Genomic DNA, 23,260 nt, shown 5'->3' with positions numbered 1-23,260 from the left:
CATTATTCTTATTCTCATTACTTCTATATCTAAATACTTATACACAAAATATTTAGTACTTTTATTTCAACGAATTATTTTTGATCATTATAATTATATAGTATTATTAGTAATTATATTTATGTAATAATTATTTACTGAAACTGGATGGAATGTAACCATAATATTGCAACCTCATGTGAGCAAGAAATATCGCATTTTAAGGAATACAACAGTGATCCCATTCATGAGTGAAGTAAAAATTGCCAGTATAGGGAAATGTAAGACACTTTTGCGTTTCAGGTAGTAGTGCCTGATGGTCTGCTGGAGCAGGAGTTACAATGGTTAATCAACAACAATCATAACAACTAGGATTCATGAAAGAATATTTACCATTAAAAAAACTAAAAAATCACGAAAGAAAAAATATGGAAGTCTTACCTTTACAGGTGATACCCATGATTCAAAGTTGTTCAAAGTGTAGATAATTTCATTACAAATGAAGTCAATTTCCATCAAAAGACTTTCAAATGGGTCCTGGTTGGGAGGAGAAAGAAGTTAAAACAAAATCCACAGTAATTATCATTATGTCATTATTGACATTAACATCTTCATCACTGATACCAGCACCACCACTAGCATCACCATCTCTGGTACTGATTTCTGAAGTGCTCCAAAGAAGAGAGAGTTGAACTTAGCTCTGAAAATTTATTCAAGACTTACCAGTTTTACAGTGCTTTAAGTACTTATAGTAATGAACTCTTTACACAAATAAATGTTGAATCTGTTTTCATTAGAAACACATGACAGTATCAAAGCAGGCTGAAATTTCTTGATCATAGGGACTGTACTCCAATGAGTTGGTTCTTTTGTGTCTTCTTCAATATACTAAATTTCAAATTTTAAAATTCTGTTCTTCTAAGCTTAGAAGGCCCACAAAAAATGTATTTTTCTCTCAAATAAAAAGAAAAGGCAAGTAAAATGTTTTTGAACAATTCATGTAAATATTGACATTTGAAAATTCAGCCAAGCCATATAAAACAAGGCTAAAACAAATTTTAATTTTTTTTTTTGTTTTATAGTAGCATGGGTGGAATGAATATCAAAATTGTTAGAGCAATGATTTTACAGCCAAATGTCTCACTACTTCTGACAATTTGATTGTAAACTGTAAGTAAAATGTATCCTCAACAAGGATTGCAGCAGTAAACAGGGTTGTGTATCAGAGATACAAAACAATAGCTGAGATTTGAAAACAGAATTAAGTAAATTATTTACAATATTTACATTATTTACATTTGACGGATATTTGTCCTCATCTTGTTTGTTGTTAACACAACATTTCTTAAATATAGAACAGAATTAAGCAGTCTAGTCATTAAGTAGAATTAAGTTAGTCTAGTCATTCAGTGTCACAGCACCATTCATATATATATAACAATAATGACACAAGGATGGAAATTCTAAACAGAAAGGAGTTCCACGTATACCCATGCCGTTGGATTACCCTGGGAGATGGAATTAACATGTGGTAACTGACAAGAAGCATTGGAGCTTTTAAAAGCAAACTATGAGGCTTTTGCACAAAATAAAGTAAATGGTTATGTGTGTGTGTGTGTATCATCATCATCATCCTCATCATCATCATCATCATCATCATCATCATCATCATCGTCGTCGTCGTCGTCGTCGTCGTCATTTAACGTCCGTTTTCCATGCTAGCATGGGTTGGACAGTTCAACCGGTGTCTGGGAAGCCAGGAGGCTGCACTAGGCTCCAGTCTGATCTGGCAGTGTTTCTATAGCTGGATGCCCTTTTTAACGCCAACCACTCCATGTGTGTAGTGGGTGCTTTTTATGTGCCACCAGCACAGGCCGGCAGCGGCCATGATTGATTGGTACTTTTTACTTGCCCCCCGGCATGGAAGCCAGTCAAGGTGGAGCTGGCATCAGCCATAAATATATATATAGCAAAATCCTATGAAAGTACTGGTTAGTTACCTATACATAGAATGTTGAACAATACAGTTAATACTCAACTGCAAGGTAACTATAGTCGTTTACTCAACATGCAAGAATTGAACACCTATTTTGTATATCTTAAACTACCTCTGATGAGATTCGACTTTCAAATAATTTTTAATTTTATTAATGAATTTTCCTGAAGGTCTTGTATTGAAACAGCTGGAAGGGATGTTTGTCAATTTTTTAATTAATAAATAATAATTTATTAATTACCTCTCTATTTTCTTATTATATAAATATATATATCCATTTATGTATCATACTTAATGTGAATACATCATTAGAAGGCAAATTTACTGCAGTATTTATCTAGAGGTAACATCTGTTATGGATGTGCTATGTTTAAAAATGTTTACATCTAGTAGCTATTGTGTTTTTAAATACAAGTCCATAACAGATGTTATCTCTAAATGAATACGGCAGTAAATTTACCTTTCGATGATGTATTTACATTAAGTATGATACAATGGGTGTTTTAACTTAATACTGTTTCTATACACAGCACACGCATGTGCGTGCACACACACACACACAAAGACACACATACGTCAAGTATGTAAAACATAATAAAAATCTAAAACATCCTAAAATAAAAAGTATGAGTATTCCTGAAGTAGTTATTTTATTTTTAAAAATTTATTTTTAACGTTATATTGATATTTAAATGCTGCTTTACTTGTGGGGAATCTGGTATTCATATTCTTGATACTTACTTTATACAAGTCATTTTTCAGAGCTTCAACGAAAAGAATTCTATTCTCCTCAAACATTAATAGCATGGCCTTCAGTTGCTTATGGCGCCAGTCTATATGCTTGGTAATTCCACTCTGGAAAGACCGCCTAAGGTTGAAAACTTGCTACAATATAAGAGAGAGAAAATATGAGTCAAAGTGGGATCTACTATAAGTTTATCAACTTTGTCAAAACAAACAAATGTCATTCAGTAAACTCCTCATATTTTAAATCTTAAACCATGGGACCATATGATATATTTCATAATAAAAATAGGATAATTATTGTTAAAAATATTGGCTAGTTATTCTTGTGTCACAGGTTTCCCCTACAGAGTTGATTGAGCTGTCTGACAAAAACTATAATGAAAGAATAATGCTTTTTACATCAGCTACTAGGCCAATAATTTTGAGGGGATACTATTGATCTCAGTGTTTGATTGATATTTCATTTTAGCAACCCTGAAAGAATGAAAGAAAACTTCAAATCCTGATTTTGGCAGGATTTGAATTCAGAATGTAAAGAGTCAGAAAAAATACTGTATTGCATTTTTTTTTCAAGGCTTTAGCATTTTCCCCTTCTGCTCACCACATTCCAAAATTGTAAGAAATAATTCTTTCTAATTTTGGCACAAGGCTAGCAATTTTGAGGAGAGGGGAAAGTTGATTACATTGACCCCAGTACTCAACTGGTACTTATATTATCAACTCTGAAAGCATAAAAAGCAGTCAACTATAATAGCATTTGAACTCAGAACATAAAGAGCCAGAAGTAATGCTATTAAGCATTTTGCCCACTGTACTGATGATTCTGACAGCTCACCACCTTTGAAATGAAAGAAATAATATCTGCTTCATAGGCAAAAGGTTCACTTTTTTAAAGCAGAAGGCATATTAATTAACATATTTATACCTTACACAACCACAAGATAAAAAATTCTATTGGCTGAATTGCCCCAGCACATGCTTGGTATTTATTTTATCAAATGCAGATAGATGAATTGGCTAAATCAGTTTTATTGGGAATAGACATCTGCTTTCTATATGACAATATTAATATCACTTCCATTGACATACTATATAATAATCTCTCAAAATGATGTTGATTTATGAATTTTTGTATGTACATACCTTTTAGGAATGATACATGAGTATAATTTCTATTTCTATATGCAGTATTTATTGATTTAACAAAGCTTTCAATACTATGAAGAGAAATTAAGGCAAACTGGGATAACCTTAAGTTTCTTCCCCAACTTCACAAGGGTTGTTGCAGTTGTTTAACCTGAATCAGTTCTGATAAAACAAGGCATCCCAGCTATGACCATCCTACATTTTTGTATGACTAGGACTACATTCTCCAATGTGTCATTCAGATATAGCATATGACTCAAGGGAATTTGTCTATTATTTCTATTAAACTAAATGATTTCATAGAGACTTCCTTGATGGCTTGGTAGAGACCTCATGAAGATATTTACATTTTTATTCATTAGGGTTAAAAAAAGAGCCTTTGAAACACAATAGGACATTTTCAGTTACACTTCCTATCTTTAAAAGTATGAAGCACAGATGGGTTCTGGATCCAGTATTTTCCAGAATCTTCTTCAGCAACATGCACAGCAAAATAATAGCTGCCATTGTAGAAAACGCATTCATCAGGTTATAAAGAAATTAAGGCCTTTTTAACCTGAGGTAAATTCTTGCAAGAACAAAGGCATTTCAGAGTTACCAATGTTTGAGTTCACTCAGCAAAGACACTACACTACACTATTCATTCCATTTTTTATGTGGCAAAAACCTGTGGATTCATATCATCACTCTGAAGAAAACTTGTCTTGTTTCTGCACTTAAAACACCCAACTGAAAACAAAATAAAGCTTCACTTAACTTAGAAATGATACAGGGAATAAAACTCTGGTAAACAAAGACATCAATAATATGATCAATTTTACTTGCTGATTTCAAAAATCACAAAGAAATTATCCCATCACATACAGTTTCTTCACAAAATCAATTTTACCATTATGCCCAAATTTGACTATTGTCTTCTATCATTACTATTAATTGCCCTATTTAAAAAGACTATAACAGAATAAGTAATTGGTGTGATTTTGAAAAATCAGAATCTGGCAATGTTTGAACTTATTCAGCTATACAGAGAGATGCCTGCATCACTGTATTTTCAGACATCAACAAGAAATGAGGAGAGAAAGATGCATTTTACAAAGGTCATATTGCTTAGGTTAAAACGTATCTTTTTATATATTACAGTTATTTTTTCATGCCTTTGTCAGTGTATATATTTTACATACATTCTGTATTATATGTTATATTTTTTTAATATTATGAATACATTTTGATGGTAAACCAAATATACGCTGTTAAAAATTGTCCCCTTCCCCTTTACTTACAGATCTCTACATCATTTGAAGTAAGGCTGTCTTCTAGAGGATGTGAATCAAGCCTAGATAACTTTTGTTACATTTGTAATAAGTTTGTAACTAAAAAACACCTGAGAAACATGACCAAATTTTTCAATGAATCTTATGCCTACTTTGGTGTAAAATTAAAAGACCAAGATAAGAAGTGTGCTTCTTATATGGCCTTCTCAATTTGCGTTGAAGAACTAAGACAATGGGCAAAATGTACAAAGAAGTCTTTTCATGTTGGGGTTCCAATGATATGGAGGGAGCCTAAAAGTCAGTGATGATTGCTACTTTTGCTCATGTAAGGTGCAGGGACACAATTTAAAGACTGGGAAAAGCAGTGTTTGTCTAAATCGCCCATCTGCATTGTGACCTGTCACCCATAAACCAGACATACCAGTCCCATCACCACCAGGAAACCTTGAAGAACATACACCTGAGTTCTAAGTCAGAATGCAAAAGTAGCAATGATGATGAAGACTTCAACAGCAGTGAAGGTAAAGAACCTTAAGTATTCAACCAGTATGAATTAAATGATTTAGCGAAAGATTTAGCACTAGCAAAGGAGTCAACAGAGCTTTTAGGCTCCAGACTTAAAACCAAGTATCTTTTAGCTCCTCACACATCATTCTATTGGTGTCATAACCACAAAAGAGAATATGTTCCTTATTTTGCTCAAGAAAATGATTTGGCTTAATGTACAGATCCATCAGGACTAATAAGAAAGTTTGGCTTAAGTTACAACCCTGATGAATGGAGACTCATTACTGACTCTTCATAAAGAAGTCTTAAAGCTGTTCTATTGCATAATGGTAATAAATATGCTTCCACCCTTGTTGGACACTCAGTGATCATGAAGGAAACATTTGAAAATTTGGTGTCACTCTTACACAAGATTAAATTCAAAGATCATAAGTGGATGATTTGTAGTGACTTGAAAATAATTTGCATGTTGCTTTAACAACAGTCAGGCTACACAAAATTTTCTTGCTTCTTGTGTGAATGAACAGTAAAGCAAGGAACCTCCACTGGTCTAAAAAAGAGAACGGGCAACTTGGGATACACTTACACTAGGAACAAAGAATATCCTTTGAAATATGAACCAAAAAGAGTTCTTTTACATCCTCTACTTATAAAACCTATAAAACTTGGCTTCATGATGCAATTCATAAAAGCTTTGCCACTGGCTGTAGCGGGCTTCAAGTATTTGTGTAGTAAGTTTCTTGTTCTGTTAAACACCAAAGTTGAAGAGAATGCATTTGTAGGACCAGGTGTAAAGAAACTCATTAAAGATGAAAATTTTGAAAACTTTCTTGGTGATCCTGAAAAAGATGCATGGATTAGTTTTAAAGATGTAAAGAAGAACTTCTTGGGTAATTGCTAGGATCCAAACTATAAAAACATTGTGAGAAGAATGCTGGAAAATTTTGAGGACTTAGGGTGTAAAATGAGCATTAAAGTTCATTTCCTACATGCCCATTTGGATTTCTTTCTGGAAAATCTGGGGGAATTGAGTGAGGAGCAAGGGAAAATGTTTCCCCAAGACATAAAGAAAATGGAAAGAAGATATCATGGAGAATGGAATGTCAATATGATGACCGACTATTGCTGGATGATGTGTTGTGAATGTCCATCAAATGCTCACAAGTGAAAGAGTTCCAGGCATGGTTTCCAAGAGAAAGAGAACCTACAACATGAATGAAACCCTGGTAAAATCGGTTTCTTCACCTTTCAGTTGCATTTGTGCCATTTTATTTTGCTAAGTCAAGTACCAAGTTAATTTTTACTAGTTTCATTTTGTCCTATCATATGTGGATTTACCTACAAATTATGGGATATTTTATCATTAAATTGTGAGAAAACCTTAGATAATGGGAAAAAGTACTTTTGAAATTTTGAATTAGTGGTATAAAAATAAATAAATAAATAAATAAAAAATACAAAGTAACTTAAAATTATCAAAACAATTTTCAAAAAGTTCCATTTTGCAGACCTGTTTAATCATGCATCAAAATTGAAAATTTTCTTTAGCTGTCTTTTCAGATGTGTTTGCTCAGAATCATTTGCAAGTTTTAGTTTTGTAAATTTACAACTGCAAGAAGTAACATTGGGGATCCTAGCTAAATACATACTAAGATACACATGATTTTATTTTATTTGAATTGAAAATTAATAAGAAATTTAAAATTATTGTTTTTTAACACTGTTCAATAATTTTGCTTTTTAAACTCATCAATAAGTTTGTATCATTAAAAATCTATTATAGAAGTCACAGAACTCCAAATCTTTAAATCATATGGATTAATAATGATTTTCTTAAAACATATATCCAACTGAAAGAGAAATGTGAAAGCTATTTTATTAGTAAAAAATAAATGTCTATAAATCATCTACAGCAAATATACTTTGATAAGTTTATTTGTATTTTTAGAATTATTTTATCATTTCTTACCAGCTGCAAAGTAGTTCATATGTTTGATGTGCAGAATGCTGACAGTAAGTGTATAAAGAAATAAATGACCTTTTATCAGTTACTTGATAATAAAGACACATGTATGGTTGTGTTGTAAAGACGTTTGCTTCCCAACCACTTGGTTTTGAGTTCATTTCCTCTCTGTGACAACCTGGGCAAGAGATTTTTTACTATAAATCCAGGCTGAGCAAAACTTTGTGAGTGGATTTGGCAGATAGAAACTGAAGGAAGCCTAGTGTGTGTGTGAGTGTATGTGTTTATGTTTCCTTGTCTTGACATCACATGATTGTTGTAAACAAGCTTCACTGTCATTCAAGCAGTGTCCCCTGTTTCTAGTCTTTCAAGAAAACATGTCTGGTCATGAGAAAATATTACTTTGCTTGGAAAGAGGTGAAGATTGGCATCAGGAAGGGCATCTGGTGCCAGAGAATCTACATCATCATTTAAAGTCCGTTGTCTATGCTGGCATTGGTTGGATGGTTTGACCAGGGGTGGTAAGCTGGGAGGCTGCACCAGACTCCAGCCTGATTTGGCATGATTTCTATGGCCAGATGCCCTTCCTAATGCCAATCACTGTGGGAGTATAATGGGTGCTTTTACATGCCACTGGCTCAGCCAACAAATATTGTTTAACCCATGCAAGCATGAAAAAGTGAACATTAAAAGATGATAATGATGATGAAAATGTCTGCTCTTGTAACTTAGAAATACAGTGAACCAAATATTTGCCTGTTAGAAACCTGTAAAAAATGATGGTATTGTTCAATAATTGTAATATAAAATAGTATGAAATATAAAAATCAATTAATGTTTTATATATATATATATATATATTATATATATATATATATATATATATATACACACACACTCACAAACATAACAGAAGTAAATAGACACCACATAAAACATCATTTTATGTCTATTCTAACTTGTAAAGGTTTATATTTTTTATCAATTGATGTTTTTATGTTTCAGGTTCTACATATGACTGTTTAATCATGGCATGTACAAAAGAAGCTTTGGAACTGTCTGAATTTCAAAGAGGCCATATTGTGGGTCAATCTGATGGTGGACATAGCATAAAATCACAAAAAATCTTGGGATCCCACTTTCTACAGTTAACAGAGTGATTGTGCAATTCACCAGAGAGGGGAAGGAGTCCACATCACCCCACCCAGGTTGACTAGGGCTCTCTGACAGGACCCTTCTCTTTGTTAAGAGAAGTGTGGAGGATAATCCTTGTTGCAAGACATCTGACATAGCAGAACATGTTGATGTCAGTCCCAGACAGCTGTCAGGTATCTCCACAAACTTGATTACTATGGCAGAGCAGCAATATCAAGTGGAGAAAAGATTGGGCTGGTGAGATGGTGGAGAGGCCACTGTCATTTTGAAACATTGTCATTTTCTCCAGTTAGTCCAGATTTGCTGTATTTTCTGACAGCAGTCAAGTGTGGGTCTGGAAACTCTGTGATCAAGAATTTAACAAGAAAAGATAACAGCCAACAATGAAACATTGTGATGGTCTGGGGAGCAATTTGGAGCAATTTGGAGCTGGTGGAGTGTGAGAGAAAAATAAACTCAGATAAATTATGTCCATATTGAAGAAAGGACCCCTTCCAATCTTCTCCAGTAGAGAAATGATTAAAGGAGACTATTTATGGAAGTTGAAGCTCCATGTCACACAGCTGAAATTATCCAAGATTTGTTGGATGAGAATGGCATTAAAAAGTTTCCATAGTCAAGCCAGTCAGCAGGTATGAACCCTATTGAACACCTCTGGGGCATAATGGACAGAACACTTCATAAAAAGAACAAGAAAGCATTTTCAAAGCCAGATCTTTTGAGATTACTGCATAAAACCCTCAAGAGAATGTTTGTCATCTGATGCCTAATAGAAAATTGAAAAATGCAAGGGGCATGTCTACTGAATATTAAATATTTACATTATAACAATTAATAAGTAATTTGAATGTATGATTTCAGATTTAAATAAATTTAAATGATTATAAGGGTGTCTATTTACTTCTGTCATCTGTGTGTGTGTGTGTGTGTGTGTGTGTGTGGTGTGTGTGTGTGTGTGTGTATGTGGAGCCATAAAAACCCTGCCAAAACAGAGTAGCATAGTGTAGTTTTTCTATCTGGTCAGCTCTTGAAAGAGAATTTATTAATATTCTTTGAGTCTTTTTTTCAGCAAATTCTATACAGAAATCCCAATTTTCTGCATTCTCACATTTAGTGAATTAGAAGTGAAACGACTTCACTATTATGAACTTAACTGAAATCATAGCCTCTGCCTTTAAAACCAATGCTTACATATTTTACATATGTTGCCAAAAAGGCATGGATATCATAGTTTGATTTCAAATTTATTTGGTTCTATATCTATTTCCAGACTCAAAATTGCTATTGTTATTTAGGCACATATTTAAAAATCAGACACTTCAAACATGTCTTTTTTTCTCAGAGTGTATCTAGGGCCACATGTCCAAAATCTTCTTTTTTTTACCCTCCATCAGGCATTTGCCATATTCTGAATGCCTTACTTCCCTGGGCATGGATACATTGAAACTCCGACATCTGGCAGCTGATTTGGCAGACACCCATAAAATTATTAACCATCTTACTAACAATAACTCAGCACCTTTTCAAACTCCACCTGTCTAACACCAGTGGACATGTTTACAAAGTCAGAAAACAGCACAGCTCCCATGACTTTTGGAAACATTTTTTCATGCTAAGAGTTGCTGAAGTATGGAACAAACTGCCAGCATCAGTTGTTAGTTGTCGGAGCACTGCATCCTTCAAAACTTCCATGCTTCCTGAGATTTGCCAACACTACACCTGATTTTCTTCCCTCCATACACACGCAAGCATGTATCTGACTCATACACTGTTCACTTCCCAGACATTTGTACATTACTGCATATGCTTTATATGCAATTTTGACAAGTTGGTGCACCTGAGCACTGTATACAATAATTTCATTATATTAAATAGGTGAAAAAGTTGATTTAAATATATCTACAAATGTTTTAAAATATAATTCTAGTGTAGTGAAAAAGCTGTTACATTAATATTTCTTTTAGTTAGAGTCCTACATTACAAATAAGTATTCACTGAGGAAGAAAATATTCAAACAGTGTTTAGGATTATTGATGAAAATATTATGGGTTAATATATTAGTACTTACTTCAGTAGCTGCCATGTTGGTATTATTCATCATATTATTCATAATGATACACTACAAATCCAAAATAGTTACTGTGAACAGTAGACCAATAAAACAAAATCCTTTACACAAAATGCCAGAATTATTTTTATGGTGGTTTTGAGCAGCTTAAATTCATGATTAAGGTAACTGTTTTTCCTACCAAGATTCTGGTAAAAATGTGCTGGTTGTACAGATCCTCATACATACACATACATACATAAGTATATTTGTTTGTATATATATATCTGTACTTTCTCCTGTCTGACTTGGTTGTCTCATTCAACTCATTTGGAAGTTCTTGTTGACATGCAAAATGTATCATGTGACTAAACATTGTAAATTGGTCAGTGGGATCCTACTCAATTACTTAATTACTCATTGTGAATATACTCTTGTGAATAAATGAATCAGTAAGTAATTCACTCCAAATAACTGTCAGAAATTGTTCTGTGAAAGAGTGTATGTTAGAAACACATACAACTAATCAATGCTTCCCTCCTACCCAACACCTGACAGTATAGACACAGGTTAATAGAGACATTGAAATAATGAAGTATGAAATTTCAGAAAGCATATTATGTTGATTTCTTTTTCTGCTGCTGCTGCTGCTGCGGCTGATATTATTATTATTTATTATTAATTATTATTAATTATTATTATTATTATTATTATTATTATTATTATTATTATTATTAGTAGTAGTAGTAGTAGTAGTAGTAGTAGTAGTAGTAGTAGTAGTAGTAGTAGTAGTAAACAATAATGATAACAACAACAACAATAATAATAATAATAATTCTCAAAAGGGGGAAAATCAATAGCAGCCATGGGATCAAGCTGGAAAGTGGTGAAACTACGAAGGAAGTTGGAGGGGAAGGATATAAGTACCTAGGTATCATTGAAAGAGATAAGATGAATGAACATAAGATGAAAGAAATGTACAGGAAAGAGTTTTTGAGAAGAACTCAGTTTGTTCTCCAATCGAAGCTAAATGGCCACTATAAGATTAGAGCAATTAACACATGGGCTGTTGCTTTGATGAGATATGGGGCAGGAATAGTATCTTGGAAGAAGCATGAATTACAAGAGATAGACTGGAGAACACGTAAATTAATGACAATAAACAAGGAACTACACTCCAAGAGTGATGTGTCAAGATTGTATGTAAAGAGGAGGGAGGGAGGACGGGGATTATTGTGTTGTGAAGGTTGTGTAAGGGAAGGGGAGATTAGCCTGGCTTGGTATATCAAGGGAAGTAAAGAAGAAATGATTGAAGCAGTGAAAATGCAGGGAACCTTAAAAGTGAACAAAGCCATAGATCCAATTAAAATTAAAAAAGACCAGAGAGAGTAGATGAAGATTTGGCAGGACAAAACATTGCGCTGTCAGTTCTTGAAGAATAAGGATGAGATTGATTGGAATAGAACCTGGCAATGGCTGCAGAAAGGAGACTTAAAAGGGCCCAGTGAAGCATTAGTGTGCAGCGCTCAAGAACAAGTTCTCAGACCAAACTACTCCAAATATCACATTGATAAATGCACTGACTCGCCACAGTGTAGGATGTACTCTAAGAAGAGAGAAAGTATAAAGCATATTGTTAGTGAGTGCTGTAAGCTCACACAACGTGAATATAAAAGGAGACACAACAATGTGGCCAGATATGTTTACTGGCTGTTGTGCAGTAAAGCAAACCTCAAGAGAGCTGAACAATGGTCTGAACACAAGCCAGAGGGATTAATGAAAAACAAACATTACAAAATACTCTGGGATTTTAACATGCAGTGCAACCAAGTCATAGAGGCAAGCCAGCCAGATATCGTGCTTATCCATAAAGATGAAAAAGAAGTAAAGATAATAGATGTTGCAATACCAGGTGATTCAAGAGTAAAATGTAAGTAAACAGAAAAGACTGAGAAATACCAGCCGCTGTGGAATGAGATAGGAAAGTTATGGGGCGTGAGGTAAGTAATGGTGATACTGGTGGTAATTGGAGCATTAGGAGTAGTTTTCAAGGGCTTTGAAAAACATATTAAGAATATTGGAACTGTTGTCAGACTCGAGGTGATCCAGAAGACAGCATTGTTGGGTATAGCTCACATTCTAAGGAGAGTATTGTCTCTTTGAGTCACAGGAGAAGGCACTATGTGAGACCTTTGGTGATTTGTTGTTGCCTGCTTTCCAGTGAAAAATAAATGGTAATTAAGAACTGAGAGGCTTTCATAATAATAAATAATAATAATAATAATAATAACGGCAATGATGGCCGTCTCCCCACGAGCCAATCAAAGCTAAAAAATGATAACATTATCGTAGCACCAAAATGTTTTTGGAAACTAAAAGGAAAACTAAATCAGTATACCAAATCGCTTGCCCTATGGTTAATCTGGAAGCGCGTCCCCCAGGGAAGAGCCAGCCTGGGATCGAAAAGTCATCAACTGGCACAAACTCTTCTCCGAATACGGACATGGATGGTCACTTGAACGGGAAATCCCCCAACTCGAGCCCTCCAAGTTCACCACCACAACCACCACAGAAAGAAAAATGTAAGCGGAACAAATGGACCCGAGAAGAGTATAAAGAAGTAATATACGCTTATTACTATGCATTAGGTAGGCCATCTCAAGAGAGACACACCGCAAACTCTTACAGTTTAATTTAACTTTAAAAAAAAAAAAAAAAGAAAAAAAAAAATGAACGAACTACTGAGTTTGGTTTAATGGCCTACCAATATATACTATGAGTTTCTTTGCCCTAGGAGTCGGGAAGACACTCGGCAAGAAATGGAAGAAAATTTGAAAGAAGAAAAAAAAAGTAATAATAATAATAATAATGATATTAACTGATTGGAAGTGTTATCATGTACATTGTTTTGTCTTGGTATAAAAGATGGGCTACAGCAAATATTCTGCTCAATACCACAGATTTGCTTGTCAGTTGTTTGACCATAACCAGTTGAGCATGTCCCTTAGTGGCTGACGATATGTGCATCTCTGATCACGAGCAGAAGTAGTGGGGGAGCATCATAGCCATGTGTTGAGAGGGATTCTTTGGGGTTTGAATAGTTCACCTCTGGAAACATGGGTGGTTCTTTCAACATCCTTAAACAACCCTTATTCAGGGACCGTTTGAGCGGGATGGGCTACTCAACCTGAAGAAAATTCTAACTGGGCCCCACCTGCAAGGCCATGTGCTGTTTATCTTGATATGAGATCACCATGTCGTGCACATATGGTTGTGATGCATGTGCCTAGTGTACCCTTATCAGATGGGTAGTCATGATGGGTATATTGGGCTTCGTATATTTTACCCCAGTCTCACTGCACTGCTCTCTCACTCAATAATAATAATAATAATAATAATACCAACCACATGGTTCCGGGTTCAGTCCCACTGCGTGGCACCTTGGGCAAGTGTTTTCTACTATAGCCTCGGATTGACCAAGGCTTTGTGAGTGGATTTGGTAGATGGAAACTGAAAGAAGCCCGTCATATATATGCATATATGTGTGTGTGTGTGTGTATGTTTGTGTGTCTGTGTTTGTCCCCCCAACATTGCATGACAACCGATGCTGATGTGTTTACATCCCCGTAACTTAGCAGTTCAGCAAAAGAGACCAATAGAATAGTACTAGACTTACAAAGAATTAAGTCCTGGGGTCGATTTGCTTGACTAAAGGCAGTGCCCCAGCATGGCCACAATCAAATGACTGAAACAAATAAAAGAGTAAAAGAGTAAAGAGTACAAGACAGATGGACACTGTCTGTCTTGCCTTGTTAAAGGTGAATGGTGGGGCAATCTTTACGATGGCTTCAGTACTCCAGGCAATAACTGCTGTGTGATATACAACTCCACAAGTCAGCAATACTTGAACACTACACCAGTGCATGCAGTACAGTTTTGTCGCGCTGCTTGCATCTTGGGTAGCTCTACTTGGTGGCACTCATTTCAAATGTTGGCACAAGGCCTGAAATTTTGAGGAGAGGGCTTAGTTAATTACATTGACACCAGTATTTGCTGGGTACTTATTTTATCAAGCCCAAAAGGATGAAAGAGAAAGCTAATCTTGATGGAATTTGAAATCAGAAGATAAAGAACTAGAAGAAATACCCCTAAGCATTTTGTCTGACAAATATTCTTCTTCTTCTTCTGTCCGTCCGTCCATCCGTCCATCCGTCCGTCCATCCATCCATCCATCATCCATCCATCCATCCATCCATCCATCCATCCATCCATTCATTTTCCACTAAACTCAGTGCATTCATATAAAATGTGCAGCAAAAGGGGATATATGTATACATATACATATTCAACTATACACACACATGCATCATCATCATCATCATTATCATTTAATGTCCATTTTCCATGTTGGCATGGGTTGGATGGTTCCCATAGGAATTGGCAAGTTGGAAGACTGCACCAAGCCATACAGAATGCTTTGGGATGGTCTCTACTATTGGATGCCCTTCCTAATGTCAACCACTTCACAGAGTGGTCTGAGCGCTTATTATGAGGAACTAGCAGCAGTGAGGTCACCAAGTAACTTGCAAGACAAGACCCTGCAACTGAGGGGGTAGTACAGAGGGACAGCAAAAAAGGCTCTTGCATTATAGGGGAAACATGGTTGTTTCAGGTGAAGAGAGAAAGAGAGGGAGAGGGAGGGAGAGAGGAGAGAAAGAGAGAGAGAGGGAGGGAGAGAGGAGAGAAAGAAGACAGTGATGATAAGATGGTGTTGAGAGCATACCTCTAAGTTACAGGGAGATGTATATAGTGAAGTGGACTAGGGATTGGAGAGGGTGAGTGGGTGGATAGGTAAGTTCACGAGATTGCAAATGAAGAGTGCAGTGAGTGAGCAGAGGTAGAGGGAGGGAATATTAGGAGGATATGTTGTGGGGCATGGCTACATGGATACAGAGTTGTACCGGGTGTCTTTTATGTAGTACCATATCTAGCAAAATGAATCTCATAACTTGCAAGACTAACGGCTCAAAGTGGCTCCTGTAACTGAGTGAGAATAGAAGAGAGAGCATGTGATAATTCTAGGCAAAGTAATGAGGGACGTTAAGTGAGATGAGAGGAACAGATTTATAATTTGTGATAGAGTGGTTGTAGTGAGAGTAACAGAGTTGTAAAATAGATATTAGTTTTGGAGAGGGGTATGGTAAAAACAATCCTTATACACTACCCTTCTTTTAAGCTGTGTTCTGTTATGGATGGATGGGTCTTGTGTAGTGCACTGTCTATTCTGTGAGATACAGCATCTTCTAAGTGAGCCTTCACTACTTCATCTCAAGTCTTCCTTAATCTTCCCACTTCCAGAGGTTTCATTAATTTGGAGTACTTTGGCACATCTTTATACAGCTGTCATTCTCCATACACATCACATGCCTATACCAGCACAGCCTCCTCTCTTGCACACTACATCTGATTTCTCTTATGCCCCCTTTTTGACATAACTCATTTGTATTTTGATATTTATGCCCACCAATGTTACATATCCATCAGAATATTTGAGCTTCATTTCTTTATAATCTTTGCAAATCTTCTGCATCTGCAGTTTTGTTTCACTAATGTGCAACATTGCAGTTCTAATACAAGCATCATGCAATCTGCCCTTCACTCTTAGAGAAAAAACATTTGTTGATAGAGGCAGTAATAGTTCCTTGAACTTTTCCAGCTTGTCCTTATGCTGACCATTATACATTCTGAGAGACCACCTTCCTGGTTAATTATGACTCCTATGTAACAGTAGCTGTCAACTTCTTCTCTTGATCCATCTTTTATAAATGGAACCTGAAAAAGTTGATGAGAGCAAGGTCTAAGACCTTAGACCCTTTTGTCACAACCTCTTTAGCTATAACCACTAGACAGAAGAAAACTGCCTTTCCTTTTTGGGTAAAGGAAGGTGTGATAGTAAGGTGGCAATAATTAATGGAGGTAATGTATATGTTCACTCTCTTTGCACTATCTTCTCTGGATAGTTTCCTCTCCATCAATTTTTGTGTGAGACAACTCCCAATTCTACTTCACCTGCACATAACCTCATTCTAATTTCCATCCAACTGAAGGTCCACATCAAACCAAACTCTACATGCACCATTTGTCCAGAGCTTTACATAAGCATGGATTTGCCTTTCCAGGTGCAGAGCTACAAGCCCACCAACTTGTCCAAATTGGTTAACCATATTTTTACATTGTTGTACATCTATCTATGTCATTAAAGTAAGAATAATCAAAAAAGAAAGTCAATTTAAAGTAGGCTTTAATTCATTTGAAGTTCTAATGATTTCTACTGACAGATCTATTAGAGACAGTAATTTATAAATTATTTATAGCAGCCACAGCAACAGCAGTAGAATGCCATGGAGATTCATCCATTTCTGTTGTTAATTATAACAGCACAGAATTATTGCATTCTTCTCCTTACAAAATGCAAAAATACACATGAGTATTAAAACAGTATCTCAAAATACCTTTCTCTTTAGTGTAGAAACATCCTTCAATTTACATTCTAATGTGAGTAGAACAATGTGGTACAAAGTCCATAGGAGGTTCGTTAGTTTGATTATGTGTAGATGCTTTATCAAGAGTCAAGATACACAAGTCATGGCAATTTTTCAGGATTTTGGTACATTTTAAATTCTTTATATCAAACATATAAGCTATAGATTTCAGATAAGTTACTATAGTAAATTGTTTGCCTAAGAGAAAGTGATCCACCTTTTGATATTTATGCCCACCAATGTTACATATCCATCAGAATATTTGAGCTTCATTTCTTTATAATCTTTGCAAAGCTCCAATTATCAGCTAGACTTCTTTTATATTTTTCTCTGCATAATTTATAACTAAGAAAAAAATGCTACAGATTCCTAATTTTTTATTGAGCAGCCTGAAGGCCACAAACTGGCAGAACCATTAGCATGCCAGGTAAAATGCTTAGCAGCATTTCGTCCATCTTTACATTCTGAGTTCAATTTCCACCAAGGTCAACTTTGCCTTTCATCTTTTCAGAGTCTATAAATTAAGTACCAGTGAATCCCTGGGGTCAATGTAATCGACTGGTCCCCTCCCCACCAAAATTTCAGGCCTTGTGCCTTTTGTAGAAAGTATTATGAGCAGCCTGAAAGTAGTCTCAGAGAATCTATTTCAGTGATGAATGAAACATTCAATGATGAATGTTTATCTACTTTACACTTGACAGACTCTATAATGGGTGTTTCTACATCACTAGTGTTGTCATGGCTTCCTCTATGAGCAAAAACTAAGCATTAATTAGATGTTTTATCCTTTCAGAGAAGCACAGAACCTATTAAGAATAAAAAATGGATAAACCCATTATATAGATTAAGAATCACTTATTAGTAACCTTGGGAATTTCTTTAACTGAATATAAACATAAGTGATAAAGAAACAACATTTTTTTCAGGATCAATTAGTAAAGTGAATACCAGTAATATACTTGGATCAATTGAATCAATCAATACTCCTCTACAAAAACTGGCATTGTGGCTCAATGAAAGAGAGATAATAAACTAATATAACTTAAAAATAGGTTAAAATATGAGATTTTTAACATTGACACAAAGCCAGAATTTTTGTGGGGAGGATACAAAAGATTTGATTAAATCAACTTCAATACTTGCTATTTACTTATTTTGCCAAAGCTGTTAAAAAGGATGATAGGCAAAGTCCACTATGGAAAGATTTGAACTCAAAATGTTTATTTAGTAAATCTAGTAAACAAAAAGATAACCATTTCAACAGCTGAAACTGCAGGGCCATGATATTGTGGAAGTGGGAAACATTAAGCAAATAGGTAAAAAGAAACACTAAAAACAAAACAAAAATATTATTAATGACTGTACATATGTGAGATGGCAAATGTTTTCTTATCAACTGCTTTCAGAAATATATTGATTAGTCCTTCTCTCCTCTAGAAATTATCAGCTCGCGTGTGGCATTTTAGCATTTACAAGCTTCCATATATTGTATCATCCCATAAATAATGCGTTTTTTTTCAGTTGCATGAATTAAAAGTCAGAGGGGAACAGGATAAACTACCTGTATTAACTTGGTATAAAATCAGGTAGTAATTTTACCTTGTCCTCTTTCTTAGTGCAAGTTATTTTTCAACACTATAATGGAAGTGACAAAAGGACCATATTTGGCATATTTTGCTTTATGAGTTCAAAAAGGTAACAAAAAGGTAACAAAGCAACAGAAAGTTTGAGGAATATTAATATAGTATATAGGCATCGGACAATAAGCATAAACCAGTGTCAACGGTGGTTCCAGAAATTCTGAGCTAGAAACTACAGCCTAGAAAATGAGCCTCGTCTTGGATGATCTGTAGAGCTCAATGAGGATGCCCTGCAAACCCTAGTGGAACAAAATCGCATCATAACTGCTTGCATTTGGTCATTCAACCATTCACTGACACCAGCATGCCATCGGAAAAGTCAGCAAATTGGGTCAATGGATTCCTCAGAAACTTTCTGAGTCTAATAACGTGCAGAGAGTGAATGTGTGCTCTTCTTTGCTGTCATGTCTCATGAATGAACCTTTTTTGGACTGAATAGTGACTGGTGACGAGAAATGGGTTCTCTATAAAAATGTCAAGTGCCAAAGACAGTGGGTAGGGAAAGGAGAAACACCAGCACCCCAGGCTAAAGAAGGTCATCACCCATGTAAGGTGTTGTTATTTGTTTGGTGGGATATGAAACGTTTAGTCCACTTTGAACTTTTAAAACCAAACCAAATGATAACAAAAGAGATCTATTACGAGTAGCTTGAGTAGCTTGAACAGCATAAGCACTAGAAGCAAAATGACCATCTTTGGTTTCAAGACAAAAGGTGTTCTTCCATCAGGATAATGCTCAGCCACATACAGCAAAGATTACATTCCAAAGGCTGGAGCAGTTTGAATGGGAAACAATGCCCCACCCACCATATTCGCTGGACATTGCTCCATTTGATTATCATTTATTCCAGTCTTCAAAATCATTTGGAGGGAAAAAATATGAATTCTGTAGATGAGGTCAGAACAGTACTGAAGGAATATTTTTCATTATGGACAAGTAAATTCTGGAAGAATCAGTTGTTAGTTGTCGGAGCACTACATCCTTCAAAACTTCCATGCTTCCTGAGATTCTCCCCTCCATACACACACAAGCATATATCTGACTCATACATTGTTCACTTCCCAGACATTTGTTCATTACTGCATATGCTTTATACGCACTTTTGACAAGTTGTGTTGCACCTGAGCACTGTATACAATAATTTCATTATCATTATCATTAGATGCCCCTCCTGTTGGCAGCCATCACCTATTTCCAAGCAAGATAATATTTCCCACAACCAGATACAATTTTCACAGAGGAAATAAATGGAAATAACTGACATCACTTGTATGGTGACCCATGTTTACAACTATCATGCAATATCATGACAACACATGTGTACACACAAATACATGTATGTACATAAATAAACGTTGCGAGATTTTAACAGTTTTTATTTTCATGTATAGATAGCTTCCATTACCTGGGTGACCAAGTTAGTAGCAGGGGAGGATGCTCAGAAAGCATAATTGTTTGAATAAGGGCTGGTTGGGCAAACTTCAGAGATATCTTACCTTTGTGGGTAACAAAGAGCCTCTCCCTCAGAGTGAAAGGCAGACTGTATGATGCCTGTGTATGGACAGCTAAGCTATATGGCAGTAAAATATGGGCTGTGACTGCAAAGGACATGTGAAAGCGAGAAAGCAATAAAACCAGCATACTTTGTTGGATGCGGAATGATAGTGTGTATGTACAACAGAGTGTAAATGTTTTGAGAGAAATAAATGTGTATAAGAGGCATCAGATGTAGTGTATTTGAGAGAATACTGTGCTGGTATAGTCTAAGGCAGCGAGCTGGCAGAAACGTTAGCACGCCAGGCGAAATGCGTAGCCGTATTTCGTCTGCCGTTACATTGTGAGTTCAAATTCCGCCGAGGTCGACTTTGCCTTTCATCCTTTCGGGGTCGATAAATTAAGTACCAGTTACGTACTGGGGTCGATGTAATCGACTTAATACCTATGTCTGTCCTTGTTTGTCCCCTCTATGTTTAGCCCCTTGTGAGTAATAAAGAAATAGGTATAGTCATGTGATATGTATGGATGAAGACAGTTGTATAAAGAGATGCTGATCTCTCAACTGTGGAAGAGGTAGACTCAGGAAGATGTGGGATGAAGTGTTCAGAAATGAACTTCAGATGTTGAACCTCACAGTGGAGTTGACAAGGGACTGAGACTTCTAGTAATTTGCCGTGCTTGAGAAAGAATGTCAAGCTAAGTAAAATCATAGCCATACATACAGGCACATCCTTTGTGGCCATGCCCCACCTCAAACACATACACACATAATCTGTCCCCTATCAATTTCCCCCACAACCTAACTTCCCAACACTCACCTTTCCACCACCCACAATCTCCACCTGCTGCACGCTCCTCCATTCTTCCTCACATACCTATCTACACAAAATCTGGAAAATATCAGTGGTACTAAGAATTTGATGCTGTATATTCCTTGAAAATGCTGGATGCACAAAAGAATGCTGCTGCTGCTGCTACTACTACTACTACTACTACTACTACTACTACTACTACTACTACTACTACTACTGCTTCTGCTGCTGCTGCTGCTGCTGCTGCTGCTACTACTACCACTACTACTACCACTACTACTACTACTACTGCTGCAGCCACTACTACTACTACTACTACTACTACTAACCCCTTCTCTTATAATACTATTTGCATCTTAGATGCTGTATAGGAATAAGTTAGTTTTCTATGTGCACCTTTTGTCCATCCCTCAATTTAGCCTCTTAGAGATTATGTTTTTTTATGTGTGTATAGGAGAGAGAGAGAGAAGAGAAGAGCTTACTCAGTCATTTTCCATGGATTCACAGTTGTTTTAGTTACTAAAAAGAGTAGAAGGAAGAGAAAAGTATTATTGTGGAATCTTTAGGACTTTAAAACTTCTAAAAACTTTTAAAATCCTTAATTGGACATCAAACTTTAAAAATCTTAATTCATCAGTCTAACAAAATAAAAGTTACCATTTGATTTAACAAAATAAAGTTACCATGAAAAGTTTAAGCAAGTGTAATATTTCCAAACTAACATAGTTGTGCAGTAAAATTCTGACAAATATGGAGATGCAAAATGTTTAGGTGGATGGTATGTCACTGCTTATCTACCACCTCTCCAAGTCATTGTCCAATAAAAGGATTTAGATTTATTTAAACAGTTGAAACAAGAAGCTGAGAAAGCAACTCAGGTATTTGTTGTGTCTTGGAGAGTTTGAAAATTTCATGAAACAGTCTAATCTCCATAATACTTAACACTTAAATAACATGGGTACTGACTGCCAGATTTCATCAGAAGTTTTAGTTTAATTAAAGGGTGTTATAGAAAGTGAAAATTATTCACTAAATTTAGCTTCTAATATGGACAAATTGACAAATGCCGGCTATTTTGAAAATAGTTCCCCTCTTAAACTTTTATTTTATGCTAAATGTTTTGCTTTGTTGTTTGAAGCAAATGTCAATGTAGACTTGAAATTTAAGCCATTGTTTGTTTTTGATATTCCAGCAGTAATGAAAGGTGTTTCCAAATCTAATCTGCCAGTTATATGGAAAAGCTTGAGTTCTACAAGATTTGTGTACTGAACGACTCATTGAACATTAATGTCCACCAAATCAAACTTTATGTTAAGAAGAATTATTTCAAGCTCAAGCATAAGTATGGGAGAAAAATCTTCCAAGGGGATGCAAACCCATGTGCAATCTAGGATGTTCAAAGAATTTTCATAACCCACACAAAATTTCAGTGGGTGTGCTTGCATTCCCTGTACCCCTGTTCCTGATCCTATGAAGTCAAGGCACTTAGGCTTTTGAATAATAATAATGAAATTATTGTATACAGTGCTCAGGTGTACCACAACTATGCTTCTGGTAATCGTTATAATCTTTACTACCTCCAAACATTCATACCAACTGAAATTAATTTGGTGATAGCAGCATGGAAGACATAAATTAGCCATTCAGAAACACAAAGACTGTCAATTTCACTTAAACATGTATTTGTAATATGATGACAGCTTTTGTGTGTTTCTGGATGGCTAACTAATGTCTTCCACACTACAATCACTTTAGTTTCAGCACATGATCTTAGATCAAAACACTTACTATGTAGATACATCTCCACGAAATTACTTCCATTTCAACAAACACAACTTTACTATTACAGCCTATAGACCATAGAATTATTTCCATTTTTCAGACATATTATCTTAGAAGAACTTTAAGGCAGTCACTAACAATAATTGATAATAAACATGAATCCATTCAAGAATTC

The 23,260-nt window shown here is 35.5% G+C and overlaps 1 protein-coding gene across 2 annotated transcripts in view; it reads right to left on the bottom strand.

Moving 5' to 3' along the window:
• The window catches only part of LOC115209545 (aldehyde dehydrogenase family 3 member B1-like), a 37,664-nt gene extending 26,494 nt beyond the window's left edge, over positions 1-11,170 (bottom strand). Inside the window, exons 1-3 of one of the 2 annotated variants that reach the window (XM_036501434.1) lie at positions 10,833-11,170; positions 2,717-2,860; positions 421-516 (exon numbers count right to left, since the gene is read on the bottom strand). In XM_036501434.1, the coding sequence (XP_036357327.1) occupies positions 421-516; positions 2,717-2,860; positions 10,833-10,874 (282 nt within the window). In that variant the 5' untranslated portion in view covers positions 10,875-11,170. Of the gene's footprint in view, positions 1-420; positions 517-2,716; positions 2,861-7,615; positions 7,635-10,832 lie in introns of those variants that run through there. The other variant, XM_036501435.1, reaches the window with a different exon arrangement.
• Between the last annotated feature and the right edge of the window lie 12,090 nt (positions 11,171-23,260).

This window comes from Octopus sinensis, linkage group LG3 (genome assembly GCF_006345805.1).
Source record: "Octopus sinensis linkage group LG3, ASM634580v1, whole genome shotgun sequence".
NCBI classification, from domain to species: domain Eukaryota; kingdom Metazoa; phylum Mollusca; class Cephalopoda; order Octopoda; family Octopodidae; genus Octopus; species Octopus sinensis.
This window is presented reverse-complemented; position numbering and strand designations above follow the sequence as displayed.